This window comes from Pyrgilauda ruficollis, unplaced genomic scaffold, assembly GCF_017590135.1.
Source record: "Pyrgilauda ruficollis isolate IOZ18807 unplaced genomic scaffold, ASM1759013v1 scaffold19, whole genome shotgun sequence".
Lineage (NCBI taxonomy): Eukaryota > Metazoa > Chordata > Aves > Passeriformes > Passeridae > Pyrgilauda > Pyrgilauda ruficollis.
This window is the reverse complement of record NW_024518095.1, coordinates 10,527,224-10,553,515: the sequence shown is the minus strand read 5'-3', so window position 1 is coordinate 10,553,515 and position 26,292 is coordinate 10,527,224. Positions and strand designations below refer to the sequence as shown.

The 26,292-nt window shown below is 37.4% G+C and overlaps 1 protein-coding gene across 1 annotated transcript in view; it reads right to left on the bottom strand.

Moving 5' to 3' along the window:
• The window catches only part of ACSS3 (acyl-CoA synthetase short chain family member 3), a 65,994-nt gene extending 42,365 nt beyond the window's left edge, over positions 1-23,629 (bottom strand). Inside the window, exons 1-8 of the mRNA XM_041465522.1 lie at positions 23,479-23,629; positions 23,110-23,362; positions 17,632-17,776; positions 12,400-12,588; positions 7,611-7,745; positions 7,177-7,317; positions 4,811-4,891; positions 4,632-4,727 (exon numbers count right to left, since the gene is read on the bottom strand). Of these exons, the coding sequence (XP_041321456.1) occupies positions 4,632-4,727; positions 4,811-4,891; positions 7,177-7,317; positions 7,611-7,745; positions 12,400-12,588; positions 17,632-17,776; positions 23,110-23,362; positions 23,479-23,629 (1,191 nt within the window). The remainder of the gene's footprint in view (positions 1-4,631; positions 4,728-4,810; positions 4,892-7,176; positions 7,318-7,610; positions 7,746-12,399; positions 12,589-17,631; positions 17,777-23,109; positions 23,363-23,478) is intronic.
• Between the last annotated feature and the right edge of the window lie 2,663 nt (positions 23,630-26,292).

The window sequence follows — 26,292 nt, the reverse complement described above, 5'->3', positions numbered from 1 at the left end:
CAAAACACCTAGCTGCGGAGCAAGCTGAACTTGGTTACTGTGCCAGTAATAAAGTAGGCTGTTACTTTTAACCAAATGTAAATATCCAGAGCCCATAAAAGGGCTATGTGGTCCTGAGCACACCCACTCCCTCCCAGATCCCGCTGCACACCTGATCTCTGCCTGAGCTATGTCACAGACATGCCTGTGCCTCAAACTTCCAGGAAGCCTGAGCCTGACAGTATCTTCTACACAAACTGTTAAACCTTCAGGAGTGCTTGGATAAACATATAGGACTCTGACAGGTGGATATTTATGTCACAGGTAAGTTAAAGCAGTTTAGGTTAGGAGTTACCAGTCTCAGATATAGGAGAAAACCAAATAAAAGACAAACAGTAGAAAGAGGAGAAAACTCACCTGTCAGTTGATAGGAAATATAACCCAGAGAGTAAGATACTCATTTAGGGAAAAAAAAAATCTGGCACAGGTGTAAAATATTCTTCCAAGTTGTCTTGGAAGCTGTTCATAGTTTAGCAAATGCATAAACAAAAATGGACATAATGTGTGAGACTGAAAGGGTTAATGGCTCAAACATTTTTAAGATCACTGAAAGACTTTGCCCACTGTAGCAAAGTGTGCAAAGAAGATCACCTGCAACCAAAGTCCATCCCTCCAAATATGCTTCCTGATGGGAATTCAGACTGTGAGTTAAGCCACCTGACAGGGAACTTGAGATAAGATAAAGGTGGCACTACTGTCCAACTACCTCTGGTCTGAGGAGAAGCAAACAGGGCTGGGAAAGAAGAATGCATCCAAAAGGGAGGAGGTGAGTTTTTGGCAGTGTGATGGCAAAACCTCTGGTCCATATAATACAGAGAGAGTGAACATCCACCACCATGGGACAATCACATGAGAGGTGACTCTCATGTCTTAGAAGGGTTCATAAACCATCAAAGATCCCCAAAAGTCCCCAGACTCATTCCTCAGGCCTTACATCAGAGGACTGAAACTGGTTCAAAGTTTTGCAACAGATTTAGATTCTGTTACATAGGACAGTGTAAAACTCCCTCACAGGGGAGGTGCTTGGGCATTCTCACGTACACCTGAATGTATATTATTACCTATTGAATTCTATGTTTCATGGGACACCCATCACAGAGAAGACCAGAAGAAAAGGAGGAACAGGACGCCCTGGATCCACAGGGGTGGTGACTAACTTTCCCCTAATCTGTCTCCCTTTCTTTCTCCCCTCCTCTTTTTTTTATTTCTTTCTATCACTCTCTCTGCCTCACATTTACTGATAAATAAAACCCATACTATTGACTTTGGCATATGGTCTTGTTTGCACCTTAATTAATCTCCCTTATAATCAGATTGTAACACATATCTGAGACAGTGCAAATTAATTTCAGAGCTCAAACCTACAAATAAGATTGCCAGAAAGAGTAGTCATTTATTATATGAAAATTTTAAGAAGTACTACCATAACCATACTCCATGAAGGCTTATTACCACATGCAATTTTTATTTTTAGAAGTTAGCAATATAAACAGTAAACCACAGGGTAATTGAATTCAGAATATGTTGACAGACTGCTGAGTCAACTGGGGACTGAGCAAATGAGATACTTCCACTGGTTTCTGCAGGGATCAGCTAGAGAGCTGTTGCTATTCAGTATTCACGTCAATACTGGAGATGAAAATTGATTTTTAAAAGTTACTGGCAATAATATCTATGGTTGACAGGAAATGAGAGCACAGTAAACGGGACCAGGGCAGTCAGAAAGAGAGTGATCTGTCTTACCTAATTTAAAAGAGAAAAGTAAGAAGAGATACGATTCCCACAGAAAAGACCTACCAAGAGACTCTGAGACAGACAAACAGACAGGAAAATCTTTCTGGAAGCACTTAGGTCTAGCATGCAATTTATGAGATGTCAAACAGCTGAGCAGACATCCTGAGGCAAAATGTGCTGATGATTTATGATTTCATACATGATTATCAAAAAAGATTCACAGACACCAAGAATTACCAAGGAAATAGGAAAGTTCTTGCATGGAGAAAGTGAGAAGCCACCAGCATAGATTACTTGAGGGAAGGGACACAGAAGAAGAGCTATAATCAAATGTCCAACAATGCAGGAGTAAGAGTGCATCAATTCCCTTTCTCCCTGACCCCTAACAACAATGGGTTCTTTAATTACCACTAAATCCAAAATTATGAGGAAATTCCCTCTGTACAGAAAATGTGGTGCATGCCACTAAAACCTGCTGATGCCAAAGCACACACAAACCCTGACGTACCAGGACCAAAAGAATATGCTCAGAGAGGCATTCAGCCTCATGACAGTGACCTGCTGACAAAGCTCCACTGAAGACTAGAGACAACATGTCCTAGTGAATTTGCTCCACAATCAGTTAAGGGTGATGGCAGAGTGATCCCTGCCAGACTTCAGAGACTCTGTTTGCTTTGTAAGCTGATGATACTGGCTTACAAAAACAGCAGGAAAAGCTGGATATCTCTAAGAACTGTGTCAAAGAAGAGTAATTTCAAACCTGTTGCTCTTATGTGTCCTGCAAATCTGCTGCAACTAGAGGACTCCAGAGAGCCCTGTGAGAGACTCCAGGCACACAAGATGCTACAGCTCTGGGTGGGACAGTAGGTCCTCCTCTCACCTAGACCACTCAAATGAAGTCCTTAATGCCTGGTTCTTGACAAGTGTGGGTATCCTCTTCCTTATCCTAGTTCGAAGTCCCAAACACCAGAAGTACAATGCTGCCTTTTTCCTAACATCACAGGACCACAAATTGTAACTAGACCTTCTCTTAATACTGCCCTGTTGCTTACAGCTTGAAACCCTATTAGCAAGAACAACCCAGAGTGGGCTGTGAGACTTCAGGCGGCTTATTTGTTGCTGTTGTTTTGGAGAAAAACAACGCAGGACAGATTATTTAAACCAAACAAACCAAAACAAAAAATACACTTGCTTTTGTATTCAAAAGAATTCATCATTTTTGCATTCTCGAAAATGGTTTAACAGCAAGTGAAAACTAAAAGCATAATTTCCATAGTAATTTTTTAAATTACAAGTTGTCACCTATGTAATTTAAAAATATATAAAACACTTGAAGTAGTGAGAGTATGAAGTCAGCACAGTTTACTTTCAATAGTGGTTGTCCACAAGCAAAAGAAATGTAATGTTCTTCCCCCATGGCTAAGCAGTGATACTCCCTAACTCAAAATATATAATTAGGCAACCATTCAGGAGACTTGACTAAAAATTTCTGAATATTTACTATTAATACAGTCTTTTGAGCAGAGGAAAAATTATGCACTATTCTCTTTGTAAATATTACTTTTATTCCTGTGTGTTCAGACACCTTCCTATTCTTCCCATTATTAACCCTCAAAAAGATTACGCTTATGTCATGAACACTATCTGAAGCCTTGATTAGTGGCATCTGGGAGAAGAAAAATGGGAAATGTACCATTTCTGTTTAATAATGATCTCACCAAGAGCAAAAAGTCACAAAGCAGCTATGTAGGTCAACCTGATACTAATTCTTAATTTTTCTTTAAATAATTTTAATAATTCTTTTTCTCTGTTAAAAAAGTAAGATTTTTACTCCCTTTTTTACAACAGTTTAAACTCAGAGGTACCTTTACAATGACAATAATCACGTTGATCCCTGTGCATTCACATAGAGATAAAACTTCACTGAAAGATGACTACGCAACAGAAAATGCTGAAGGACTCCTTACTTCACTTCTTATTCCTTCTTGGCTTACTCTACACCTGCTAGAATGAAAACCTCTTCATTGCAGTGATTCTCTTCTGACAATTCATGCAACAATTTTAATGTGGCCTAGCACATCATCAGTGTTCAAAAACAGTCACTATAAAACTACCAAAGTCTTTTTTTTATCTGCAAGCACTTGCCCATTTTCTTACACTGCTTTCCTCTTCTGTTTAACTATTGTGGTAGTGCTGAGTTAATCCCCTTAGAATGAAAAAATCTAATTAACATCTATTAGGCACTTAATTATACTATAGTAATTCATGTTCAAGCTAATACAATATTTGAGTCTACAATGTGCATTTCTGCTACTAGACTAGTCTCCTCTCCACCCCACTAGTTTTCATCCCCTGAAGGGAAGGACTAAGACCCAAATGTCATCTGTGTCTTGGATTCAGTTTCCTTGACTGGTAGAGAGGAAAGAAGAGACAACCCTCATTAGAAGTTCCGGTTCCAAGCATACAGCTCTCAATTGCATCCAGCTAAGATCCAGTAAGCATTTTTCAACACAAGACATGCAAAACACAACACCCTCTCCTAATTCCAAAATAAAGGCAGTCTAATCAAAGCAAAGGTACACTCCACCATCTGCCATTTCTAGTTCTGTCACTTCAGGGCTCCTTAGGCCGCTAACCATCACCCTTCACACAAATACAGACAAACCTGAAGGACAGTGAAGTAAGTTTTCCTTAAAAATTACTGTAGTAGGCAGGAGAGTATAAACACTGATGATACACACACAATTTAAATATCTGTGGCATGAAGAATAGACAGGCATAAACAGGATCATCTGGATCATCAGCTGGAGGAGATGCTCCATTTCCAAGGGGGGTTTTTTAGACTTAAAAAATCATACCTCATACAAAACTGTAGTATTACCATGAAGGAGAGGTCCATAGCAAATGTAGGAATGACCAACAACCCAGCCTAAATCAGAAGCTGCCCACCATACCTAAAATGAAATATAAACAAAATTATAGTTAGGAGTAATAAAAGGCATTAAAAAACATTTACATGAGATTTAAATAGAATTACCTCACCAGGTTTGAGGCCATATACAGCTGACATGGTCCAGTTCAGCATAACTGCATAGCCACCAGTTGGTCTCACAACACCCTAAATGAGAAAATTTGAGTATTTAAATATTTAAGATTAAGATTTGAAGGATACAATCATATTGCTGTGTTCAATTAAATGGTAAGGATTTAGCAGCAATGGAATTAAAGTTGTCCAACTTCAATACTTCTTACTCAAGAAAAGGATCTATTCCAACAAGAACATACTAACACCTCCACTAAAGAAGTAATTTTAGAAAACAAAACCCAAACATACAATAAAACAAACAAACATTTGGAAGACAATTAACAAAGCTAAAATTCTCTCATAAAAGTTGGATATTCAAATACTCAGTCAATATATACTGACAAAAAATCAGAGTTTAAGTATTTACCTCACTTAAACTGTATCATCCCAGTGCTAGGCATATTTTAAACTCATTGCCTACTCTATGTGTATCATCTTCACACCTGCAAAGTAGATGATCCCTGAAAAAACTGGGGTGAATTACTCCCTGAAATGTCCCTTTCTGCCCTCTTTTTAAAGATGTCAGAATATATTCTTGAAAGTTTACTATCTAGCCTGAAGTACACAGATGAATGCTAAATGAATACTACCTCAGTCTTTGAGCTAAAAGAGAGATTTGAAAATTAGAATGAGATTATCAACAGCATCATGCACCTTGGTAAACCAAAAACCAGCTCTGGAACATCATTAAGAGGAAACTTTTGGACGTATTTTGCAATATTAGTATGGTCGATATATATTCCATCACCTTCTAGCACATTATTCATAGAAGAAAGAATTAAGTAAACTACGTCCTGGTGTCCTGAACTAAAATTCAGATGAAACCCACTGGGCCAAACAAATATGCAGTGAGCAGACATTACAATGCAGCTGTGCTAGGCATGGTACATTCTCTTGATGTACTTAATAGAATGAAATAGGCACTTTCAGGCCTCATCCAAGAAATGAGGGACTGCAGAAATACATTAACTCATTAAAATGGAGATTGTTAAGGCAGAGAATGGTTTACAAACACTTCACCAATTTCAGACAGCAGGTTGCCTTTGTTCAACTCAGCTTCTAACCTAGCCTCTGTTCTGAGATCAACAGAAGATTTTTAGGATGGTCATAACCAAGTAGTTTTACCTGCATGACCATTTAAATTAAGTTATTAAATAAATAAAAAAGTTATTTTATTCACTGAGAGTTACTTATTGCAGCTTACTGCTAGTTGAAAATCTCTCTTGTGAAATGGTGACTGATTCAAGGTATCTATATTTTTCTCTGCAGAGACAACACAGTGAAGCAAACTTCTGAGACCTATTACCTCTGAGATACTCTATTGATAGTGAGTCAAGGAAAATATCTGTTGTAACAAAGGATTTTATCTTGGGTTTTTTGACAGTACAACTGTATGATCTGGGATATATATATTGCTTTCAATGGCCCACATTGAAGGTAAAAGCAGAAGACATTTTTCTCAGCAAAACTGATGTTTGTTTTCCCTTACATCCTAAGAGATTCTGAACTTTCTAGGCAACACCATTAAATAATTTTTTAGCAGTAGAATTTTTCTCTCCAGGATGTGTGATACTGTCTGAATCAGTGGTGGTAAGACTAGTGCCAGAAAATTATATTCAGCTTGTCTTCCACATTGTAAACGAGCATTTTAAGTACCAGGCAAACACTCAGAGAGTTAACTTTTAAAATACAATCCTTTAAAAATACATTGTTAAAACTAATTTGCATTCAAAAGCAAACTTTTTCAAAGGATACCCTTTGTTAATTTTCACTTAATCAAAACTTCTATTTTCAGGGTATTATGTACTCAGAACTGCAGTAACACAAGCGTTCAGAACATGCATTATTTCATTAAATCTGTAATGCCATTCAGCACACCTTATCTACAAGACAATTAGCTAATATGTAAATAATGAACAAGATTAGTCAGCAACAAATGCTATCACACAAGTGATATATTAACTGGTCTTGTCATTAAGTAACTATATTATGCTAATCTAAGAAAGTTAAAGCACAGAAGACAATACTGAATAAAAGACATTCTGCTATCCTCAAAAGTTTATTTTGTACAAACAATTGAATAAAATGCATCTTATCTTTATATTACTACTATTTAAATTTAAAAACATTATTTATTCCTAGACACTGCCTTTAAAATAGTGAAATGTGAACAAATGAGATTAAACCATTTGTAGAATATGTATCATTTACTGCATTGTGCTCTGGCAAACATTTTCCACCTTTTCAATTAATTTTTTTTTTCATGGGGAACTGCAAGTAGTTGGTCATACACACTTAGACTACCAATAGTCCTTTACCTTGGGCAAACCTGTTGTTCCAGATGTATACAGAATATAAAGTGGATGGTCTGAGGGAACAGAGACACATTTTGAACACTGGGCTTTTGCAAGCTCTTCTTCCCAGTCCAGATCACGACCTTTGGTAAGAGGAACATGGCCCTGCCCATTGAAAAATAAGAAAATTGTCAAAAGAAAACCACATGGAATAAATGGAATTCATTCAAAAGACATGTACTATTCAAATTTTTTATACAGTACTGCTCAATTTTCTCTAATCTCTCCACACATTAGTTCTATTTTGTATTTAAATCTTATGAATATAAGGCTTGCCCTTAAAATTAAAAAGCAAACTACAATAGATACAGTAAAATATTTCTTGCAAAAAAGTAAAGGCACATGCACTACACAAATAAGTGAAGGCTAACATAAAGGCAGTACAACTGTACACCCACCAAATTAGGTCGCTGGTAAACGAGAACTTTATGAGGTTTGCTCTGTACCCTTGCCAGTGCTGCTTCTAGGAGAGATATGTATTCCACTTTCCTTTTTGGTTCTACTCCAAAACTTGCTGTTACAATAAGTTTGGGCTAAAAAAAGAAGATAGTTAATATGTACATTTGCAATGTATTTTTAGATATGTAACATAATAATATTTTCCATCAAATTCAATGTGTACAATTCATCTTTATATAATTAGACACAAGAGTTTAGATCAGTTTTCTAGAGTAAATCAAGCTTGTGTAATCTCACTGTCCATGCACATGCTTTTTGTTTGATGGACATTAATACCTTCTGACACTTCACTATTTTCAAACACATCTGAGGTAAGACATCAACAATATTAACTTCTTATTAGTTGCACAAATATTATTGAACACAGAGAGAAACCCCTGTCCATCTCAGCTCCTCCACTAAGGAAGAGTGACGCAGTGATGTCAACAGTTAGCTGTACTGTTTTGCCTTCTACCTAATGCTTCCCATTCCACATTTCAATACTAGCTGAAGAACTCTGCTGGCTTTTTCACAGCCTGCAATAAAAGTCACAGGACAGAAAAGAGAAGAAAGAGGGAAAACAAGGTGAACAAGAGATGGCAGGAAACTAGAAATACAGGAAGAGAATGAGTGGAAGTCATAAGGCACATGAGGGAAGTAAGGCTAGAGTTTTTCAAGAGATGGTTGAAGGACTGAGGGTGCAAAATTACTAAAAATCAGATTTGTATAGTTCTGGGGCTTTTTAGACTAATATATGCTTCCAAATGTAGATTTCACATCTTTGTCAATAAATTAACCACAGCTTTTATGTAAGACTGCCTAAGTGAAGAAATCTGCAGAGAAGCTATTTTGACTTCAGTCCAAAGATTGGTATTTTTATTTTTTTGTTTTTCAGGAGAGAAAAGGTAGCACCAAAGAAACTATGTGTTAGAACCTATTTTACTTGGAAAAGAATGAGTCTTCAATCTCCATTGTTTTGAAGTTTTAGAAGTGTATTTATCATATGGCGCTCAGTTTGATCAAGCTAGTTTACTAATTGTATGCATTAGCATAAATCCCATTAAGTAGGCATAAACCACAATGTCACAGTTAAGGCTAAATCAAATTCAGCAGAGAAAGCACAGATTAAATTTTTTTCTTGTGCAATAATAAAATGTTTCCTGTCCAAATCTGTCATTCAGGAAAGATCACTAACTGGCGTGTATTCAAAATAAAGATTCTGGACAAGCTTTAAAATTTCAGCATTCATTGATTTTCTTTTTGGAATGCACTGATTTAGTAGAAGATGATAAAATACAATGCAGTCAAGCTGCAAATTCATTGGGAGGCCGCCCTGAAGTCAGACTGTAATAAATAAAAGATACACAGTCCTATTCAAGTGTTAAGATGAAAGACTCTTGTTATCACTAGCTTTATAGTAATTTGTAGATGATCCCACCTGTGCTCATCAACTGCCTTGTATGTAGTAAGGACATCTAAAAATAACCAATACTAAATTAGCCGAGGTGATGTACTACCAAAGTGAAGAAGCATCATGGATCACTCCAGGCAAATCAAAGGCCCACTACTGGTTTCAACTGCTCTTTTCTTCTCTCTGCCTAGTGACATTATTTCCCCCGCACCTCTGCTCCCATACTGCTTTCATACACCCATTTCCAACCTCTTCTGTGGCTCCATGCAATCCTATATGTTAAGATTAGATAGAAATATAACAAGTTTGAAGAAAAACCAGGGGGAATTCAAAGGTCTGCTGGAGAACAAATTACACAGATAGCGAGCTATAGAAAAAAAAACCAGCAACGTTATGAAGTAGAAATGAGCTAAAGCAAGGCCCAGTAGTACAAGATGTTGGTACAAGACCAACATTTTTATTCTGTTGTAAGGACTCCTTCTACAAATTCTTCTATACTCTCTAATACTCTTCAAGTGATGCAGCTGACACTCCTGAAGGAGGGGATAACATCCAGAGGGACATGGACAAGCTCAAGAAGTAGGCCCATGACAACTTAATGAGCTTCAACAGGGCACAAGTGCAAGGTCCTGCACCTGTGCCAGGCCAAGCACTCCAAAAATCAATGCACTCTAGGGAATGAAGGGATCAACAGCAGCCCTGCCACAAAGGACTTGGGATACTAATGGATGAAAAGCTGGACATGAGCAATGTCTGCTGCAATGGGACAAAGAGGTAATGGTATCAAGCTATAAGAGGGTATATTTAAACTAGATATAAGGATGACATTTTTTGCAATGAGAGTGGTGAAATACTGGCACAGATTGCTCAGAGATGATACATGGGAACACCCCTGGGAACATTCAATGTCAGGTTTGACAGGGCTCTGAGCAACCTGATCTATCTGAACATGCCCTGCTTATTGCAGGGAAGTCAGACTAGATGACCTTTAAAGGTCCCTTCCAACTGTTCCATGATTGTATGAACCTACCTATTGCTTTAATATTACTAATTATATATTCCCACACTCAAGTAAAAGGAAAGATGACAAAAATTCCTGTTTCCATGCTCTGTATCACTTCATCACAACTCACTGCAGAATGCCTGTAACTGCCAACACCTAACACAAGCAGAAATTACCAGCTGCAGGACTTTGCAGCATTCCCAGACCTATTTAAAATTCAAGATAAATTAAGCTAAGCTGGCCAAGTGTACATTTTCATAGTCACTAGAAAGTGCATGTTATTTCTTTCACTCAGACTTTCCAACAGAGTATGAAGTTTGATCTTTCTTCTACAAGACCATCTTACAGCCAGCTTTCCACTGCACATCTTTAACACTTTCTAATTAATTTTATCAATATCAGGTCCTGTACTGCAGCATCTAAACCAATTCAAATAAAAGCCTAATAAAAAGGTTAGGTTACTGTGCAAGTGCTTTATTTATTCAGCATTTTTACCATCTATCACAGGTACGTACACGTAGCCTCAAGAGTGTGCAATTTACTTATCATGAAAGCTTTATCCTGCTGAAAATTGGGGCATGTTTTGAAATTTAGATTGAGGATATGCCTCCCTTTATTCACATTTTAATTATACATCAGATGGACCAAAAATCATCCATAATACTGCCTTTTAAAGAAACCAAAAGTCAATGTAAATTAGGACTTATTTCATGGTTTGCAGCTAATAATTATATGGCTAGCCCTTCAAAAGAGTTGCTATGTGACCTTGGGTAGAAAATTTAAACTTCCTCTCTTTTCATTTTAATGCATGAAGCAAGGATTATGATTATTGTGCTCTCTTCCTTTTATCCCCTGGGGAAAAATCATTGGGATTAATTAGCCAATAATTGCAAAATACTCTAAAAGTAAACATGCTAGATGATTTGTATTTGTAGCAACCTTCATTTTTAAAGCTTCTAATTTTTTCTTCCACATTATTTTATAGCTTGTTAAAAAATGGGTAAGTGAGAAGAAAGACAGGGAAAACTAGAGAGCTGTTGTTAGCCTTTTTTCATCATTCCAACAAACCATTTTGGTCATTTTATTAACATCTTTGTTAAAGCATCAAGGAGAGAGGGGAAATGCATTCAAGTCTCTACAGATATTTATAAAACTGAAACTTCAGTCATCTGAACAGCACTTCTGCACACAGAAATCTACATGAAAGTTCCACAGATCCTAGAGACTTGAACCCTACACAAAATCCTGTTCTGGTTTATACATCTAAGTAACATTATTCAATGATAAGATGGCTACCACAGAGAGTCTGCTGAATGCTTCAAGTGACTGATCAAGGTGACAAAAGACTTTACCTTGTTCACTAGTGGAAAACAAGAATAGGCTATTCCATCGTTAGCTTGTTTGAAACTAATGCATACACAAGCTACTAATATGCCTATATAAGGTACTAAGAATAGTCAATTACTATTTTCATTTCAGTAACACGGACATCACAACACTTTATAAACAAGCTCAACTTATGCTGAACACAGTAGCCTTTAAAGCATTCATCTCTATTAATTATGTAATCAGTACAGTCACTTATTTAGGGCAACTGTTTCCATAGCTGTCAAGAGGGATGGGTCCTTTCTGGAGGGTGTAGTGGGGTAGTGCGGGTTCAGCATGGCGTGAACGATTTGCCTCTCTTGTACACTCTGCTATGAATATTGCTGCTGTTACTGTTCATTTATTTCATTGCTGTTTCTAGCACACTGTTCTTACCTCAACTGATTCTTTAGCTTTTAGGCCTCCAATTTTCCTCTTCATCCCAGCACAGGGAGGAAGAGGGAGCAGTGAGCAAGCAACATAAGATTTGGAGTGTTTCAATGAGAACAATAAATTGGGGAGCACCATTCCTAAATCAAACACAGCTGAAAAAATTAACTGCCTAACATGCCTAAACATCAGACAAGCCAGTGAAATCACTTAGGGTTGGCAGAATTTTCCTCATACGCTTGATGAAAACGCTGAACCAAAAACCAGTATTAAAGAGATGCTTTGTAGAAAAAGATTGACAAACATGAGAAGAAAGTACACTCTACACAAACAACAGTGTGTTAAACTTCTGCTTTTGTAGAAGGGGTCATAATTGCTCACTTGGTGTCTGCTATACAAGTATCAGCCTCAGCACATAGTACTTTGCTCATATTGCAACAATAGGTATTATAAACAAACTGTCTGCCACACAAAGAGAAATGTTATCCTGTCTGGGAAAAAATCCAAACAACAGGGTTTTGACATTGACAAAAAGGAGTAACTAACACAATGGTGTCTGTTGCTTCAAAGAGGTTATTACCTTTGCATGATCAATGCGAACTGAAAGCTCTTTAGATGCAAATCCACCAAAAATCAGGCTATGGATGGCTCCTATTCTCGCACAAGCCAGCATACAGTACACTGTCTGTGGAATCATGGGCATGTAGATGACCACACGATCTCCTTTCTTCACACCATGTTTGATCATGACATCAGCTAACTTGGAGACCTGTACTGACAAAACATGCATATTTAAAGTTTCTTCAGATCTGCTGTTGCTCCATTACAAAAACTTTCATACAGTCAACAGATGCACAACATCCAAGAGACAAGCCAGTATGATAAAGAAAGTTGATGTAATGTAATCAAGCTTCAGTAAATTTAAGACATTTTCTTTCTTGCAAAAAACCTACTTATATATTTTTCTTTTGTATAATAAAAATGGAAGGAGACCAATTACTGTAGTCAGTACAGCCAAAAAAATCAATAGCAATGTCTAGCAAATTTTTAAATGCGAGTCTACCAGTTATTCTTTTATTCAGGTAACAGTTTATATTTCTCAATTTTAGCTCTTAAGAATGAATGTAAACATGTAATTTCATAATATGAGTTCTGTCCTAACTAGCTAACTTTGAAACACAAATCAATATGTAGTAGTATTTTCTTTACGCAGTGTCATAAACTTCTCAATCTGAGACAAGAGACGTTATACTCTGAAACAAAGGGAAACACAAATTCAGTGTTATCTAGGTTTAAATATATAGGTTTAAAATCAATTTTTGCTCTTATTGTCAGATTTTCATTTTTGCTATGCAGAAACCTAAGAGTGACTATGTACAGCAGCAAAGGACTGGAACTCAAGAAATGCAATGCACTGATCAGCAGCAATGCCCCTGTAACACCATGAGAAAATATTTATTACTTTGACAGTACACAATAAGTAGTACTGAATATTTCATTAATATTTAACACATAGTAAGTTGGATTATAGTGAGCATGGGAGCCTGTGACAAGCACTGTGAAGTTGTCCCAACCTACTGGTTGTGGCATGGCAATGCGGTATCTTCTGAAAGAAATGCTTTCTTTTATAGTATTTAAAAAATTTGAGTCTTCTCTTTTTAAAGAGCAACTACATTCAGTCCTAGAATCCTCACAAATATATTGAAAAGGACATAAACTGCTTTGTATGCAGTAAGGATATCTAAAAATAACCAATAGTAAATCAGCTACAATGATGTATTTACTCAAGTGAAGAAGCATCATGGGTCACTCTGTGCACATCAAAGGCCCACTACTGGTTTTAAGTGCTCTTTCTACTGTTGTACCCCTGCCTAATGTCATTATTTCCTGCACCTCTGCTCCCATATTGCTCTTATATATTCATCTCCCACCTCACTGTCTCTCTTCAGTGGAAATAAATGTTCAGACTTTCAGTAACCTGAGACAGTAACATCCAGAAACTCCAGGAGCATCTGCTCTGTCTTTGCATTAAATTCACAGCTCATCCACAATCAAACAGCACATGTCTACATTCTCCCCAAGGATTTAAGAAAATGGAACCACAGAAGCCCCAAGCAGGCACTCTTGCACCAGAAGATACTGCATAAGTTCCATTTGCTGTAAGCATTGCATAAACCTGTGCTGTTATTTTCAACCACAAGAAAGAACATGTTTGTAAGGCAAAGTCATCACCATACCAAGCTGAAAACTCATACAAACTTAGGTATCTATGTGATTTGTATGGAACACATCTCTTATCTTAAATATTACTGATTTTCAAGAGAAAACATCTTTAATGCTAGACTTATTTATACCTATCAAGATCATATAGAACTGATACACACTATCAAAACTCAACAAAAACCAAAGACTGGGCATGTACAAAGCTAGCATTTATTGCCATACCAACAGCATTTACAGTCATTTCTAGGTATAATTAGTGAAAGTAATTGTAAATAAAGACAGCAACTCTACTTCTAAAGGTAAATTACTTTTCTGTACTTCCTCATGTGAAAACATTAAAATCTTCAAACACAGAGCTAACATCGCCTTCTCTCAAAGAAATAAGAAAGCTAATCATTATCTTCCCTGCTTGTGACTCTCAAGCAGAGTGTTGCCAAAAAGGCCAGAGGCAATGAAAATAACATTTAATGAGTATTTTTATAGTCACTGTAAGTGTGGATAGTGGACAATAAATACTTAAACACAATGGACAAGTACTATTATTATTCATTATCATTATTTCATAAATAATTATTAATAATTATGAAAAAGGAAATGTTTGTCTGCTAAAGGAAAAAGACATTATTTAATGCTCGTAATTAGTAATTTTGTAATAGAAGACTCCCAGTGTCTGTAAACAAGCTATATAACTGGTTCCTGGGTGTAGGAGAGAGACAGCAAAGAGATCTGCATGTACTTAAATAATCTTTATTGAAATCTATCATAGCTAAATTGCATTTAAAGCAGAACGCGTGTACAGCATACTGCAGACAGGAACTACATGTCAGCTGCGCAAACCCAGTAATCGCTTGTCTGCACCTGACTTCCCTGCCCTAAAGACTTCAATGTCACTGAAGACAACAATCCAATCCAATACACGGGTATCTATGATTTTCCTTGTGCCCCTTTCTTCATCCTTCTGACAGACAGGGAACATTTGGACTATACAATAAAACACTGTCTCTATCTGCAACTATTTGGAAGACAGGGGAATACTGTAAATCAGGTTTACATTGCCCTTCAGATTGATGTGGTAGCCCTGAAACAACCAAGCAATCACTCATTCTAAAAAAAAACAGGAGGGTGGAAAAGTGAGTACTGACATTTCATTAAACTGCTAATAAAAGCCATGAAACCTTGCACTTTGCTACAATGTGTTGTCATTTATGATTTACATTAATACAGTGCAGTGTACTTTATCACTCAAAAACTAACATGCTATTTCTCCACTTTTCTTCAAGTTTAAGACTGCTCACTCTCTTTAATATATTTGACATTTCAGTAATAAAATCACGTGAGACCAAGTTATACAATAAGAAACTCTAGCAGGCTATCAGCTTGGAAGACCAGAGCATAAATTACACTTCTATCAAATGCATGGACCCAGTGAGCATGGTTTTACTTTTATCCAGCAACCAAATACTACAGCTGCATTAGCAGCTAAGGTTTCTAAGTCATTCAGTTCTGAACTCCTAGCAGTTACCAAAAGCAGTTTTGGTCCATGCCAAAAGAATTCGCCTTAAAAGATGCAAAACCAGAAATCCCATTCAAATGCTCAAAAGAGGAATTCCAGACCTTCCTGGGCTGAACAGTGACTGGGACACATAAGCATAGAATTCATCAATACAAGCTAAAGTCTTCTAGACCGACATGATCCATGAAAAAAATACAACCTCCCATTTTCAGCAGATCTCTTTGTTACTTTTGTTTTCAGGAGTCCGGTAGCTAGCAGATTAAACTACCAAATTAACCTTACTGTACCAAAGTGGACCAGAAAGCTTCAACAGACAAGCTATTGATATAAAATATTGCCTTTCACATTTATTTGCTTTTGATTAAGAGCAATCTGTAGAGAATTTAGAAATAGTATTTAGATAGGACTCAGCCTCCAGCAGGATTATAATGAACTTCTGAGTGAGTACTGCTACATACCCCAGAAAACTTAAACCAGTTCTTCCACTTGGTTTGGCAATGCTCTGTAAGAAGAAATGTAGATGAAAGGATGTGTATGTCAACTAAGAAAATTTTCTCACTTTGCAAAAATTCGTCATGTCTTAAGACTAGTAATACTCTTATAGAGGCATAAAGTTAGGAGACTTAATATAATATCAAGCTTAAAAAGCAGAAAAAAGGCTACTGCTCTTTTCAGTGGAAATTTCTACCAAGCAAGTTCACTTAAGATAATTTACATTAAAATGTTGTATTTCTGCATTAAAGTAACCAAGTATTATATGCAATGTGTATATATATAGATTGATTTCATATATACACATCTATTTGTATATATATTGTGTATATATCATAATTATTGAAGGCAAATGACACAAAAATTGTATATATATAATTTTAATTATACTTATATATAGTAGTATAAATAAAATTAAATAAGGAGCTGGATCTTTTCAAAGTCTTCTGACTCCTTAAAACACCAAAGCTAGTTATTCCAGCTCCAGCATACCGTATGTCATGTTGTTTATTGGACTTGTGTCCAAATAAATAGAAAACTGGTAAGGAGTACATGTTTTCTGTATTTTCCTTAAAAGGTAGAATGCATAACAGGTTTATAATTTCTTTGTAGTTGTATGACTTCTCTTTTCTTGCAACAATTCTCACAAATGGAATTACTGTATTGTGACCTCATTTCACATTTTAAACCACAGGTTCACATTACTGCAGACACTACATGCATATCTTAAGTACCGTGAGTGTGTTACATTCAAAGTAATCCATCTTGCACATTGAAACACATTGAGGAAGAATACGACTCCAACTCCAACATTTCTTGGTACTCAATTTTAAGTTCAACTGCTACATGTAACTGGAAGAAAAAAGGCAGCTAAACAAGAGTAGCAGCATGAGGGCAAACCTCCAGCAGACAGCCCTGAGAGCCAAGAACTTTCAATGGGGCAAACACTGCAAACACTCAGGGTAGCAACAACCCATGGGGAGGCAGAGAGTAAATCTGAATGGGCTGATGCAGAACTGGACACTCACAATCTCATCAGGAGTAAGCTACCTCAGCCAACAGGGAAGTCAAAATCCACACACCTTCCAGACTGAAGGGCCACCAGCACCCTCATGGCTCCTACACAGGGGCAGGTGATGCAGCTTTCTTTGGAGTTCCCCCAGTTAAATTTCATTTACGCTTACACTCAGTTATGCACAGCAACAGCCAAGCCACACATTTCACTTCTACGGAACTGTACTTTTGCTCACCACAGCAACTGTCAAGAGACTTAACTAATGCTATGATTAACCTTTTAATTAAGATCTGTTAGGGGAAAAGAAAATGAAATCAAATACAGACAAGTTAAAAATTTAACCAACCAGGGGAAAAATTATTAAACTGTAAAAGAAAAAGAGGAAATAGAGGAATTTCAAAACCTGTTGGATGCAGTGTAATTTGGCAGAGGTAGTAAGCTTATAAATCAATACTGAGCACAGCAAAAGAAGTAAACTAGTGAGGTAGATAATTTCTACCTCTCTGGTATCTACCTACTGTGCAATATTTACCGCCCCTTCTCATTAACAAGGTTATTCTGAAACATACCTGTTCCAGAAGTTCCTTATATGTTATTTTGTCCTTGGTATTTGTTACAGGACTGTCATAAATAATGGCAATTTGGTCTCCTCGTCCATTCTCAACATGACGATCTACAGCGTTGTAACAGATATTCAGCTCTCCACCTACAAACCTACAAAAGAAGTATGAAGTATGAAACAGCTAGCCTTCCAAACTAAGGACTTTTTTTTTCTTGATCATTTGGTGTTTTTCTTTTAAGAAATGAGAGCATTCAATTAAAACATCGTTGTCAAAACATTATACTCACTTCGGGAAGTTCTTTTTTATTGTGCAACCTCATGATTGACTCAACAAGCTAAATACAACTATTAGTGAAAACAGAGACATTAAAGTACTGTATCTTAACTGACTTAATTAAGAATCTGCTAAACTTGGCCTTGGTTTAACTTTGCATTAATCACTCTCATTTTATATGTATGGTATCACAGAAAAAGCATAAATTCACATAAATTAATTTGACGTTATGAAAACATGCTATTATCCTATTTTGCACTGGCACACACACATGCCCTTTTCAAGGAGAACAGGTTCAGGACTCAAAATAGTCTTATTCATCTCTTGGCAATAACAGTTCAACATACAAGCATCTGTAGCTAAATGAAAGGGATCCCAAGTTATAAGACCATATGATTATAATGCATTTGACAACACTCTTTTGTATCAGTGACTCAAAATTTTCTGTAAATTTATATGAGTCATAGCCTCTTCAATAGTTAGACATTTACAGAGAACTCTTATCTTCCAATTAAAGAAAAAACATTTCACAAACTTAGGTTTCACTTTTCTAGTAATATTACATAGAAAAAGAAAATCAAGTGCAGCATAATCCTCAAAGTACAAAAATACAGAAGGTACCAGATACAAAGACAATTCCATTTACTGGAAGATGACACAGCACCTAAAAGTTAAAGTTCACACTAAATCATGTCCTTGTTGTTTGTTTTTCTATCTGTATGTATATCTGTGCAGCAAAAATAGCAATATACGAAAAACACACAGTTGCGAGTTTCCAAAAGGCTCTATGGGGAAAACTGTACAGTGGTAAAATATTATTATAATGCAATTAGAAATAACAGATGGCCTAAAGTAACTTAATGCTAGTTAAAAAAATAGTATTTCCTTCTTCACTTCTCATGTGTAGTAAAGGAATGCTCTAAATCAGGATATCTTATATATTACTTTTATATCCATACACTATGGGATAGTCTTTATTGTCTAAAAATGGCAATTATTAAATTAAAACCAGTTCGGATGTTTAGGATTCAGTTATCTTACTGCAACTCCTTTACAATGTCATTAATAAGGAGAAAGTGGGGGACCATCAGAGTCACAAACCATCCTGTACAAAAGTCTACAAAACCCTTTCCCTAAAAGGAAAACAATATGAACAATAAAGGATCTGGAACTGTTTCACATAATACAGAGAAACTCTGTATTACTGTCATAAAAGTTGTGTAAGATTCAGATTTTTCCACCAAATCACTGTAGGATGATATTAACAAGGGAACACATTACCTGGGCTATGCATATTCACTTTAAATGGTCAAAACATGAGCAGGCATGAGAGCTTTGGTTCTTCTAAATATACATGGCAACATCAACATGAATTTTTAGCAATCACTTACAAACAAGGTTGTGAAAGAGCTATAACTGTGTGTTTAATCAAAAACCAAATCTATCTGGAAGGTGTGATGAGAGCTTTGTTACCCTGTTGAGAAGGAAAGAGGTTCTGATAGGATCAAAAAAGCAGACATTCACTTTTTTATATTAAATGAGAGTAGAAGTTGAATAAAATGTTAGACAATATCAGATAATTTGAGATATTATTATGTAAAACAACCCTGACACAGTTTTAAAAGTGTAAGTAACATCTGAATAGCAATCTGGGCAACATTTCCAAAATTCAAAGGGGATTATATATTGCACATATGTCTTAGCATCAGAGGAAAAACATATGTTGCAAAATTGCCCTCTGCCTGCACATGTTAGAGAAAACTGTTTCCACATTCCAAAACAAATACTTGTTTTAACCCTTTTAACTGGCATTCGACAAGATTCCAAACTAATCTGTTCAAGTGTTTCACCAACTTCAGCATTAAAAAGATTTTTCTCTCTAACATCTAAAGACTATGTTTCCCATGCTGCAACTGAAGACAGTTTTGACCTGTTCAAAGCCAACTCAAGGAAGTTTTTCCTTCAACTTCTTTACCAAATTCTATGTGGTTTAAAACCTAGGTCTCCATTTTGGCTTTTAGATCAAACAATTTCAATTCCTTCATCCTTTTCTTGAGCAACCATCCTTCATAGCTCTTATTATTTTTCATGTAGGCAAAACCAGATGTTTTGTGCTGTATCAGCCACTGATGCAGTTTGGAACAGTACCTGGGATTACTGCTTCAAAAAAACAAGTCAGGGGATGGTGACACTGATCACTGATTTTCTGGAAATCATTTTGCATTCCACTGACATAATGCTGGTATTTCCAATGGCAGAGAGTGAAGAAAACACACTGGGGCATGTTGCAAGTTTCTTTCATGCTTTTACATTATTTAGAGAGGAAGAATTGCCTTATGCCTACATTCTGAATACAGTAACAACCTCCTTCAACTTCTTCAATTGAAGCAGATTACACTTGGAAATACATGAAAAGCATCTGCTTCTGTATATCTCAGGTTTTGCGACCAAAAGCAAACGTATTGAAAAAAAGTGGTATTTCCAATTGATCTAATAAAATGTCTCCAAAAGAGGAAACAAATTCTAACTCAAGATGCACATACATGAACTTCTTAATACCATTTTTCAGGCCCACATAAACAGCTTCCAAGGTAAACCTCTGACCCAGAACTCCATTTTTACCTTGTTAAGCCAGCAACCTGTGTTTTTGCTTGGATGCCTGGCCTCTTCCTCAGCTGAGTTCTGTTGTCTGTTTTCTCTTCAGCCTGTCCTCTGAAGAGAAAACTCTTCTATGTTCTCTCTCTCTTATATTCAAAGAACTTGCCCATCTGTCACTCTGCTGAGCACACTGACTGCGGGTAACCATTTGGGATTTCAGAGGCATTAAAGTACATTTCTATCATATACAGCCTGTTATCATTTAAAGTGAACTTAAAAAAAGAAATAAAACTGCATATTGCACATTAAGGCATTTGTTTATACAAATTTGAATTGCTTAAAGTTTTTATTATCCACAGAACAACAGGTACCTGGCATACAAACAATTACAGCCTGACGTTGAGTCGACAGACTTGCATCTTTGTATCACACAGAATCACAAACTGGCTTGAGGTTGGAGGGGACCTCTGGAGGGCACCTGCTCAGACAGGTCTGTGGCATCCCACCCTTAAGGGGAAGGCAGAACCTAAGATTCAGAAATGCTTATGGTCAAAAAGAATTACAAAAGTCAGTGGGCCTGTAAAAACTTACTAAGTATTATTAGTAAATGCCACACATTTTGTACAGGAAATCTGTATAAATTAGTCCCTGATACCCTATAGTGCCTACACCCTAATATGGCAGTGGGTTTTGGATAAAGGTCCATTTTTCCCTCTCATAAGGTGAAATAACTTCCACTTGAGAAGTAATGCTTTACAAATGCCTAACTCTGTTACTTTAAACAAACAAGCTTATCCTGCTCAGCAAATCAAACCACACTTGTTTGACAGAATCTGATAGCAAAACTATATCCATTTGCATGTGTAATATTCTCATTTCTTAGTCCTTCCAACATAACCACTGTACTGATTTCATTATACTGTTTGGGAATGCCACAGTTAATGAGCTTTACCGGTTTTTAATCATAGGATAAAAGAACCAATTAGGCTGGAAAAGACCTTACGATCATCAAGTCCAGCCATCAAACACAGCACTGCCAAGTCCACCACTACACTTTATCTGTACATCTACACATACGTACCACATCTACACAACTTTTAAATACCTCCAGGTTCAGTAGTTCCTTCAGGGCAGCCTGTTCTAATGCTTGAGAACCTTTCTAGTGAGGACATTTTTCCTGATATGCAATAATCCCAATATCTAAACCTCCCCTGGTGCAACTTGAAGCCATTCCCTCTTAAGGTCCTATCACTTGTTAATTGGGAGAAGAGGCTGACCCCCACCTGGCTACAACCTCCTTTTACGTAGTTATAGAGAGTGATAAGGTCTCCCCTGAGCTTCCTTTTCTCCAGGCTGAACAATCTCAGCACCCTCAGCAGCTCCCCATAGGACTTGTTCTCTACACTCATTTCTACACCCTAATTATACAGGCAATCCTACCTAGACTTTCTGAATAGTGCCATGACCTTGAGATACAAGTCTCAAGGACCCTATTCTGAATAGTGCCATGACCTTGATATCAAAGTCTCAAGGACCCTATCTATCCACTGTTACACAGTCCATTATGGTTGAGTGTTACTTATAATTTAGCTTAAGGCATAAATTTTTACTACTAGTGGTGTCAAGCAATGATATCAGACGCCAATAAGAAACCCAGCTCCACTCCACTGGCTCTCTATCTTTTAATTTGCACAGATTTGAGAATTATTAATGCTTTTAACTATATTTTTAGAATTATTAGCATTTTTAATCAAAAACAAACCAGAAAAATACAAAAAGGGCAAAGGACATGGATGTACCAAACAAAGATGACCCTTATACTACATTGCCTTTTATATTCTGCATCAGCTTCTTCTTGAGAAAAGACCAACCCAAAAGCATGATGCAAACTTGCTTAAAAAAAGGCAAAGGTGCCTGTCCAGCACACAAAATTTTAACACTACCTTTGAGAAAGTATTGAAAATCCTATCTAGTAATTTATAAGAAGGATATCATGTTCTGTCTTAGGATAGTTCACCATTCATTGATGAAGATATATATATTATAACGCCAATGCCTTTGCCAAACATTACCTTAAACACGTCTAAATTATAATGTACTTAGACAGTATCTGAGATTAAACAATCCCGAAAGCCACATTTTTTTTATACACCTGTGTTTTCATATGCCTGACTTCCCTGGTATTTGAAGCCGGATTTCCCATGTTCACGACGGCCTGTTGCCAATTCCGACCCATAAAGGGTGGGATGGGGAGCATCAGGCGCACTCATCCACACCATTCAGCCACACACGGACTCACACAGGCACATGTCACACCTGCCAGAGCGCACGCTAACATGCCCTCACCCCAACACGCTCCATGCTGCTTTTAATCATTAATCAAGTGTAATCATTTAACTTCTTCAAGCTCCGCAGCCGTCTCCTCCAACAGCGACGGCACACCGGCAATCGCAGAAAGATGCTGGGACAGTTCTGTGGTGAGCACACGAGCCCCAGCGCAGCAGCCCGCAGCCCCCGGGCAGGCAGTCCTCTCTCCCCGCTGCAGCCGAGCTGAGCCCCCCGGGCCCGGCCGCGCCCCGCCTCCGCACGGCACCGGGGCCCTCGGGTACTCACCAGGAGGCGCTGCCCAGGCTGTCCCTCTCCAGGGTCCGCACCCAGGGCTTGTACCACTGGATCTGCTCGGCGACTTCTCCCCAGACCTTCTCGGGCTCCGCCAGGCAGGACCGAAAAACTTCCTCGTACTTGCCGAGCTTCCGGGAAGCGGCTGGAGCGGGGCGCCGAGGGTCCCTGCCGGGGCCGGGCCGGGGCCGGGGCCGGGGCGTCCGGACCCGCCAGCGCTTGGCGGCGACCGAAGGCGGCGGCGAGACTGAAAAAGGAGACCGACACCTCAAAGTATTTGTGACTTACAGGTCTGCGAGACACGTAGCCAGAGTACTCCTCAAGTATTTATTTTGAAAGACATTCTTGCTTGGAGAAACTTACCAGTGATAACAGGAGGCGTACTGTTTGTGCCAGCAAAAGAAAAAAACAGGTTCATTCTGCTTTCCAGAAGGTCTCTATCATCTGTAGTGGATCTTCTGTTTTGCTCATGATGGCGTATGTTTAGAAATCCTTCTTGAGTTTCAGTGTGCATGATTCAGAGTATTATAATGCACATGTCAGCTAAGACATACACCATCTTCAAATGTTATTTTATCACTTAAGAAATTATTTTACTGCTTTAGTAGGCTTACCCATTACAAGTTACTCAGGATATTCTTCCATTCACTTTATAAGAATGTTGTATAGCAAAGAGAAACTCTATAATGTGTTTTATATTCATTATTAATTTAGGAACCTGTTTCCTGATTGTTATTGAATTAGTGTTGTGTTCTTACAGAAGAAGAACATAACAATTTATCACATTAGAGCTAAAGGAATAAGGGATGAGAGGAAACAGACTGTTTACCCACTACAGTAAGTTTAATGCATGAAATCAGTGTATTATCCCGGCTCAAAATACATGAGGGGCGGAGCTCAAGTTCACCAGAAGTTTTAGGTCATCTTGAAAATGCCTTATCTTTCAGCATAAAGACTGGTTGCTGCTTCTGTTTCTGAGGCCTATATAATTATCTCACAGAGTTCCCCCTGGTTCAGTGCTGTGTGAAATACCTCTCCTCACTCCCCTCCCTATCTGTGTCACAATAGCATAAAGTAAGTACTAAGTGGCACAATGGGATTTCCAAAAATACTCAAGAATCAGAGACGTACTTCTTAAAAAGAAGTTAAAACCCAAAAAAACTCAAGCACCTGAAGGACTAAGTGGACATTTTATTTAGTAAAGTTCCCTACTGCTACAGCATGCCAACAAAGCAAGAAAACTAAAAATACATTTTTAAAAAAAGGAAAATGTACTTGTTCTCAAATTTCGTAATTTTATTATTTTTCTCACACTTTCATTATTTTGACAGGACTTTTGCTGTCAACAGAGTTCGGTAGTCAAAGTTTTAAAATAAATAAAGAAAAATAAAGAGAAGCTTGCCGATACTGTAAACAATGTTGACACCATGACAGCCCTGAAATCAGATATCGCTGCTGGATGCTCGGTAGTGCATGCCTTGTACAAATATGCCTGAAGAACACAACCTCCCAGTCAGGTCACACATAGTTGATCTTAGCATTTAAAAAATATCCCCAGAGTTATATTTTACATTTCTTACCTGATAATAGGTAGGCTAATTTTGACTTAAAAGAACAATTCTGATTTAAAATTATTACAGAATCACAATTAATTTTTTTTGTGTGCCTGCTCAGACGTCATCACACACAGCCTTAAACTTATGTTCACAATCCCACTGTGTGGCTGAGTGCAGTGCAGTGACTGTCTACCAGAGGTGTGCAGCTGGTGGACTTAACAAGAGGTATCAGTTGCTTCAGCCCAACTGGTGATCCCACTTTCCCAGTTCAAATTCCTGGAGGTACACTGTCCACTCCCAAGGAGTAACCCTTCATGCTCTTTGCCTTACATGAAAAATCCATGATTCTTTGGATCACCAACACTGCCATCGATGCCCATCTAGTTAGGAGAAGCTCTATAGCAATTGCACGCAGCTGGCCTCTGGGTGGTGATAGCAATCTGTTTCTGAGCTGGAACAACATCTCCCTTTTCCCTAAAGGGGAGAAAATTCTGGAGGCCAGGCGAGCTAAAATATTTAAGTATATGTAACAGGCTAGTCGTACACACTGACACTGAACAAAGTAACCTGAGCTTTAACACATAATGTGTCTGGTGATGCCTAATATTTCTTGTGGTGTTGAAGAGCAATACTAACCATGTTTCCACTCTGCCCATAGTGTGTTTAATGTGAAGGTGTAAGTATTAAGCAAAGGAATTTGCACTGGAACATTGGTATGAATTTTGAATATATGTCTTGCTAGAAATGCTATGCTAAAGGTGTAGAGGGTACAAGTGAACTTAATAGGAACAAGAAGTGCATTAAATTCTTATTTTAGTTAGCATCCTACTGATGGAATGTCACCTGAAGGAATGTTTCTAATGAATATCTGTGGAACATCATTAATTCAACTCATCACACCTCATACAGATAGCTAAGAAGGTAAAGAAGGAATTGCTGGTTCTCCCAGCTGCATGCTATTAATTTAAGCTTCACTTAAAAATACCATTATAGCAGATTTCTGAACTGATGAATTTTCCCTCTAAGGACCTTTTTTTTTTTTCTCATGCAAAATGTGAAATTCACACTCTACCAAGAATTCTGAAGTAATGTCAAGTGATGTGTGTACCAATTACCCTTGTAGCTATAGACTTTCTTGAAGGACATATGTATGTCTCTATGCATATATCTAGCAAAGAACAAACTATGAAACATGGCCTGCTACTTCTTCAATTGAAAAATCTTATCTGAAGCCTTTATCTTGCTCAAAAATAAATTTTTTCCGCACAGCTGTATCCTCTAGTATAAGCTATGCATGTTTGAAGATACATGTATCTTGAAAACAGATCAGCAGAAAAGTATTAACAATATAATCTCCTGTATATGAAATGCTTTGATTGTCCTAGTACACAAGACATTGGTAACTCAAATTTCAGTTGGAGACCTTTCATAAGCACAAAGTTAAACTGTAGCTAAAGAATTAGTATGTATGTTAAATTACTTCGCTATGGTTCTGTACCACCTTTTGTCCAACTTTTAGACTGTCTCAAAACACTGCTAGTCTTGTATGAATCATTTTCAGAGTCCTCTATAGCACTTACATCCAAAATTAAAGGCAATTTTCTAAAATATGCAGTGGGGT